Below are 7,500 nucleotides of genomic sequence, written 5' to 3'. Positions count from 1 at the left end.
AAGAAAAAAAGAAAAAGAGGAAATGAAAAATAAACATAAGAAAGAGACGAAGAAGGAAATGAAAAAGGGAAATGAAAGTAAGAAGGACGAAGAAAAAATAAATATACTTGTTATCTCTTATTAGTTTGTAAGCGAAAGTATAAATAAAACTAAATATTTCCTTGCTAAAATGTATATATTTCTTAGCACATCCACAATAATGATAATAATAATAATAATAATAATAATAATAATAATGATAATAATAATATGTAAGGAATATTTTTCGTTAGTATTTACACAAGAGACTGAGAAATATTTCTTAGAGAGAGAGAGAGAGAGAGAGAGAGAGAGAGAGAGAGAGAGAGAGAGAGAGAGAGAGAGAGAGAGATCGCCAGCCAAACAGTCAGCCAGTCAACCAGCCAAACAGACAGAAAGCCAAACAGATACAGACACAGAAGGGGAGACAAAAGCACAAACAGACGAACAAGAGCCATAGTTGTCTCCCCCAGCACATAAAACATTCCTCCTCACCCTCAGTAACACCTTCCCTCTTCTCAACACGCAGTTAACCCCTTCACTACCATGACGGGTTTCCATATTCATTCTGCTTACTATATGGTGACTTTATACAGCTTCAGAAACTCATGTGAGGGTTTGAAATACTGAAGACTGTGACCATTGACCTTCTGACCTCCATAGACCCTTCTAATGTCAATAAAATGGTCTAATCGTTTAAGGTAAAAATGTGCCCCAGTACTGAAGAGGTTAAAGTTAATATAAGCCACACACGGAGCCTTCCCTTCAATAAGTGCTTCGTTTCTCAATGTATCGCCCCATTTCGTTTTAATCCATATGAACATTGCCTATTGACTCACTTAGGGCCTTTGGGACTAGCAGACAGACACACAGACAGACTGACAAAGTAACACACGTATACATAGTTATAATTTCATACACGCATACGTAATCTAAAAAGCATTGTACCTTTTCCCACAAACATACACAACATAAGCTTCTACTCATACACGTTTTTGAGACTAACAGAGACAGTCATACAGATAAAAGAATACATACGTAGATAGATATCCAAATTTCATACAAGCTTAATCTATAAAGCTTTGTATACCTCTTCCAACAAACTTAGACAATAAAAGCTTCTATTAACACACGCCTTTGAGACTAACAGACAGACAGACAGACAGAGAGACAGACAAGACAATACACACTGCATAGATACACAATTTCATACATTCCATAATCTAATAACATTGTATTCTTCTACCCACAAACACACAATATAAAACTCTTAAGACACGCCTTTAGGATTCTTATACAGACAGAGACGGACAGACAAGACAATACGCACTACGCAGATACACAATTTCATACATTGTTAATCTAAAAATGCATCGTTTTCCCACAAACATAAGCTTCTGTTTATACACGCCTTCCATACATTATTCATTCTAACTCAACATAAATAACGAGAACAGCTGCACAGGGGAGTAGCATGTGAGGGGGTGAGTGAGTGGTGAGTCATACGTAATTCACGGTAAATACACTCCCTCGATGTATGCAGGGTGTGTTTATGATGTATTTATCTATTCATTTATGGTCATTTTATTTTTATGAAGGTGGAAGTATGAAGGCGAGTGATTTGTGATTTATATATATCTTTTTTTATGTCTTTCCTTGCTGGGTTGGGATTTTGAGCGCCTTTTTCTCTGTGGTTTAATTTGTGGTAGGATTTGAGTTTTTTTTTTTTTTCTTTTCTTAAGTAATCTTGTTATGTTAATGGGTGTCTCTCTCTCTCTCTCTCTCTCTCTCTCTCTCTCTCTCTCTCTCTCTCTCTCTCTCTCTCTCTCTCTCTCTCTCTCTCTCTCTCTCTCTCTCTCTCTCTCTCTCTCTCTCTCTCTCTCTCTTTCTCATGATAATCAACCTTCGTCTTGACTTAGATCAAAATGAGTGTTGATTTTAGTACGAAGCATTTCACACCTAATTATATCGCTGTAATTGTGAGTGAAAGTGTTTGATCTCCTCGGCTAATTATGCTTTACGTGCCGCGAAGTGAAGGAAGAGTGAGCGAAGGGAAGTGAAGCGTGACGAAGCGACGAAGAACAAAAGGATGAAGAGGAGGAGAAAGAGAGAGACAGAGAGAGAGAGAGAGAGAGAGAGAGAGAGAGAGAGAGAGAGAGAGAGAGAGAGAGAGAGAGAGAGAAAGGAGATAGCAAAGAGACATCTCCCGAACACTTCAAACGTACCATTAGCAACCATGACCAAAGAAAAAACGGTAAAGCATTGAAGAAAAAAAAAAAAAACGTTCGTGTGTAAAGGTAAACGTTTAAGACAGAGGGTTTAGAGAACGTTTATATGGTGAATGCAGTATAGGAATAAGAATAGCGGTGATATAAGCTGTTCAACGCAACACAGCACACACACACACACACACACACACACACACACACACACACACACACACACACACACACACACACACACACACACACACACACACACACACACACACACACACACACACACACACACACACACACACACACATGTTTAAGATTAGGAAAAGTATAAATCATGTGAGTAATTGGACAGTTAAAGTAAATTGCTGATAATGAGAGAGAGAGAGAGAGAGAGAGAGAGAGAGAGAGAGAGAGAGAGAGAGAGAGAGAGAGAGAGACCTATGACGGCATAATATTGAGACAGTAATATGAAAAGGTACACGGGACTTGACAGACGCTGGTACATCTTACAAAAATTATGAGAAAGACGAGAATTGTGTCTGGAAATTCAATATACGCTTCGAAAATAACAAAGAAAGCACAATTAAAGAGACCTTTGAAATAAATGACGCGTGAAGCTTCTGGAATAGGTGTCACGGAACCTCTATTCATTTATTCATTTATTTTTTACGCACAAGGAAGGAAAGTCAAATAGAAACTGAGATTGAAAGGTTGGCTGTCTCCCTCAGTGTCCTTCCCTCTCCAATAAGCTTTTGTGGAGATGTTACCTTACAGAATGTTGGAGAAGACTGAAAGACATTAACTTTGTAATGAAGGAAGTGATGTCGAGGTGAATGTGAGAAGAATAATATGATGAACATAAAAAAAAAAAAAAAGACGTGAATGTGACGGAGAAACATTAGAGAAAAATATATAAATGTAGACGAGAGAATATCAAAAACACATCAAGGTAAATGCAAATATACTCTGCAGAAACTTTTAACATGTTATGATGATAGCAGTGGTGAGAAGAATTTTACGAAATATCTTATAAAGGACGAAGAAGAAAGAACGTTTAGAGAATAAATATGTAAATTATAATATTACCCAAGAAAATGAACATAGATATGAGGTTTTATATATAAATGCAGGAATTCTTTTTTGAAAACATGATAATGGTAGTTATAATCAAGTTCACGAAGTATTTGATGGAGTTTCTTAAATGCATGAAAAAGGCGTGAAAGCAAACACACACACACACACACACACACACACACACACACACACACACACACACACACACACACACACACACACACACACACACACACACACACACACACACACACACACACACACACAGGAAACAAAGGAACTGGAATAAAAACTAAAAGATTCGAGAAAATAATAGATTAAACATTAACCAGGAAACTTCACATGCAATACAGCGGAGAGAAAAAAAAGGACAAAAAATAAGAACATATAAAAAAATGAAAAGAAAATAACATTATCACAAAAAAAGATGTATTGTGAAGAGGAGGAAGAAGAAGAAGAGGAGGAGGAGGAGGAAGTGGAGAAGGAGGAGGAGGAGGAAGAGGAGGAGGAGGAGGAGGAGGAGAATGGGGAATAATAGCAGATAGTGATGCTGATGGAGAGAAAATAGAGAGGGAGGATACAGACATAGATGAAAAAAAGGAGGAGGAGGAGGAGAAGGAGAAGGAGAATAGGGAATAAGAGCAGGTGGTGATGCTGATGGAGAGAAAATAGAGAGGAGGATACAGACATAGATGAAAAAATGAAAGAGGAGGAGGAGGAGGAGGAGGAGAAAGAAGGAGTGAAAGGTATTGAAAGGTATAAGATTACGCACTCACGCTTCCTCCTTCATTTGTATGTACACAAGAGGAAGGGAAGAAACAAAAAGAAGAGAAAGGCGAGGAAGGAAGAAAGGAATTAGAGAGAGAGAGAGAGAGAGAGAGAGAGAGAGAGAGAGAGAGAGATTACACTTCTAATAGATAAAAAGATACAGTGAAATAGTAAATCCAGGAAAAAAAGAAAAGAAATCAAGAACAAAACATGAGAAAATAAAAAGACAAAAAAATGAAATCAAAGTTATGGTGAAAAGAAAGAAAATCAGGAAACAAGAGATCAATCACATTCTTTAATAACACAAAAAAAAAACACAAATTATTCCAAACCTTATTTAGAGAGAGTGGGAAAAGGAAACAGACACACTGACATACAGACACACAGACTCTCAGACATAGACACACAAAATCTCAGACACACCAACACTCAGACACACAGACACACAGACACACAAACCCTCAGACACACACACATATAGATACACAGACACTCAGACACACAGACACTTAGACACACAGACTCTCAGACACAGACTCAGACACACAAACACAGGCAAACAGACACACAGACACAGGCAAACAGACACACAGACACACAGACAGAACTATACAAAGCTCAACAAGGCAGTTTTTCAGAGTAACAGAAAACGGAGAACATTCTTGCAACTCGCCAATAAGACGCTAATACCATCCTTTGAACTCAGTGATAGAAAACGGATTGCATTCCTAGAACTCAGCAAATAGGAAACAGATGATGTTCTTGAAACACACATATAAAAACCTCGAGAAAATGATCTTTTTGGAAACCGAGAAACACATTCAACTCGATGCATAGGAGGAAAGAAAACCATTCTGAGAAACTGGTAGGAAACATTCTTGTCACACCTTCTTAGACCCCAACAAACAACACATTCCCAACACTCACTGCAAAGCGGAAAACAAAGCCCTTCTGAGAAACTGGTAGGAAACGTTCTTGTCACATCAGGAAAACAAAACCTTCGTAGAGCTGAACATAAAAGGAAACAACACACTCCGAACACTCACTGCATAGCCAAACAGTCGCGGGAAACAATACATTTCTAACACATAATTGAATAGGAAACAGAACCTTCTTAGAACCCAACAATAGAAAACTCAACACATTCCAAACAGAACTTCAGGAAACAGTGGCAGGAAAAACGTTTCTAACACAGAATTGGATAGGAAACAGAACCTTCTTAGAACCCATATAGGAAACACAACACATTCCTAACATTGCATAAAAGGAAACAAAACTTCAGGAAACAGTGACGAGAGATAACACATTCCTAACTCACAAGGAAAACAAAAACCTTAACCTCTACAGTACTAGGACGCGATTTGATATTCATTTTGCTTAGTATTTGATGATTTTACACAGCTTCAGAAACTCATATGGGGGATTAGAATAGTAAAGACACTGGCCATTAATCTCCTGACCTCCATAGACCCTTCCTAATGTCAATAAAACCGTCTAATCGTACCCAAACTCAAATGCGTCCCAGTGCTGAACGGGTTAAAATCCAGGAAACAACACAACAGAAAACGTGATCCATAAAAAATCCAACGATAGGAAATAAGGAAGGAAAGGAGATGGAAGAAGAAGAAGAAGAAGGAGGAGGAGGAGGAGGAGAAGAAAAGTAAAGAGAAAAGGATGGAATGAAAATAAAGATGAGAAAGAGAGAGGGATGAACGAGTGACAAAAAGTACAAAGATTGGCTTAGAATTCTTGGTCCACGAGGCCGAAGAGAGCGTTGCGTGAATCGTAGAGTGAGGCCGCCTGTTCGCAGGGGAAGGCGTACTCCGGGTGGTTGCACGTGAGAGTCTCCTGGTCAAAGACGGTCTGGTTGCCGCAGATGAAGGAGAAGTGTGCCGTCTGTACTACCTGCAGAAGGAAGAGAGAGGGAGATGGGTCAGGTCAGTTGGTGGCAGGTGGTAATGGTGATGTTGTTGTTGTTTTCTTTTTTTTTTTTTTTTTTCTTTTTTTCTTTTTTTATTGACATTTTTATCTCCATTGACATTTTTATCTCAATTTTTTTCTTTTTTCTTCAGTTTTTTTTTATTTTATTATTTGGAGTTCTTATTCATTTTTTCAGTGTTCTTTCTCTCTGTTTATTCTCTCTCTTTTTTTTGTTTCTCCCTTTACATCATCTGCTAAACATTCTTTTCCTACACTCTCTCTCTTTCTTCTCTCTCTCTCTCTCTCTCTCTCTCTCTCTCTCTCTCTCTCTCTCTCTCTCTCTCTCTCTCTCTCTCTCTCTCTCTCTCTCTCTCTCTCTCTCTCTCTCTCTCTCTCTCTCTCTCTCTCTCTCTCTCTCTCTCTCTCTCTCTAATAACAATTCTCGAGGTTTCTTTACTTCATTTTTTTTTTCCAAGTTTTTTTTTCACCTAATCTTCAAATTTTCACTCATTTTTGCATTCAGTCATCCTTTCCTGCTCTTCCATTGCGCTTCATGGGATAGGAAAGTCGGCAATCGTTTCCTGCACTTAGCTTCTCTTCCCCTTTCCCTTTCCTTCACACCCATTACCTCCCTCCCTCCTTTCCCTCCCTCCTTTCCCTCGCCCCTCCTTTGACCTGTCTCTTTCCCTCCCTCCCTTCCTCCCTTCCTTCCTTCCTTCCTCCCTCCCTCCCTCCATCCCTCCCTCCCATCCTTCGTGTTTCGTGAGACATTCTCCCACGTGGAGTTCGGAAGAAGGAGGAGGAGGAAGAGGAGGAGGAGGAGGAGGAAGAGGAGGAGAAGGAAGGGGTGATGGCGATGGGAATGGAGGAGGAAGAGGGGAGGTGGTGGCGGTGACGAAGGAGATAAAGAAGGAAGAACAGAAGGAGGAGGAGGAGGAGGAGGAGGAGGAGGAGGAGGAGGTGGTGAAGGAAGAAAAAAGGAAGAAACGTGACTGATTTACGACATTGCCTCTGTGAACCAAAAAAAAAGAAAGAAAGAAAAACGCAAAGAAGAAAAAAGAAGAACGAGGAATCAGAAAAGCAAGAGAGAGAGAGAGAGAGAGAGAGAGAGAAGGAAGGAAGAACGAAAGATTTACTAAAGACCGAAAAAGGAAGGGAAGATGAGCAGAAGGAGGTTACGAAAGAAAGGAAAAACACACATTGAGAAATAAGGAAGGAAAGGAGATGAAAGAGGAGGAGGAGGAGAAGAAGAAGGAGGAGGAGGAGGAGGAGGAGGAGGAGGAGGAGGAGGAGGAGATAGGAGATAGGAGAAAAAAGAAAATAGGTGAACAAGAGGAAAGTAAAGAGAAAAGATGGAATGAAAATAAAGATGAGAAAGAGAGAAAATGGATGAAGAAGAACAAGAGGAGGAGGAGGAGGAGGAGGAGGAGGAGGAAGGAAGAAGAGTTGAGGTCAGGGATGTGTCTTAAAAATGAGCGAGAAAGAGAAAAGAGCAAAGGTC

The 7,500-nt window shown here is 39.5% G+C and overlaps 2 protein-coding genes across 2 annotated transcripts in view; one reads left to right on the top strand and one right to left on the bottom strand.

The window, feature by feature from the left end:
- The window catches only part of LOC123503226 (myogenesis-regulating glycosidase-like), an 89,739-nt gene that overhangs the window by 64,847 nt on the left and 17,392 nt on the right, over positions 1-7,500 (top strand). The window lies entirely within an intron of this gene.
- The window catches only part of LOC123503235 (U-scoloptoxin(01)-Cw1a-like), a 7,477-nt gene continuing 4,913 nt past the window's right edge, over positions 4,937-7,500 (bottom strand). Inside the window, exon 2 of the mRNA XM_045252802.1 lies at positions 4,937-5,984. Within this exon, the coding sequence (XP_045108737.1) occupies positions 5,820-5,984 (165 nt within the window). The 3' untranslated portion in view covers positions 4,937-5,819. The remainder of the gene's footprint in view (positions 5,985-7,500) is intronic.

The sequence above is a fragment of the Portunus trituberculatus genome, chromosome 13 (assembly GCF_017591435.1).
Source record: "Portunus trituberculatus isolate SZX2019 chromosome 13, ASM1759143v1, whole genome shotgun sequence".
Classification (NCBI taxonomy): domain Eukaryota; kingdom Metazoa; phylum Arthropoda; class Malacostraca; order Decapoda; family Portunidae; genus Portunus; species Portunus trituberculatus.
This window is presented reverse-complemented; position numbering and strand designations above follow the sequence as displayed.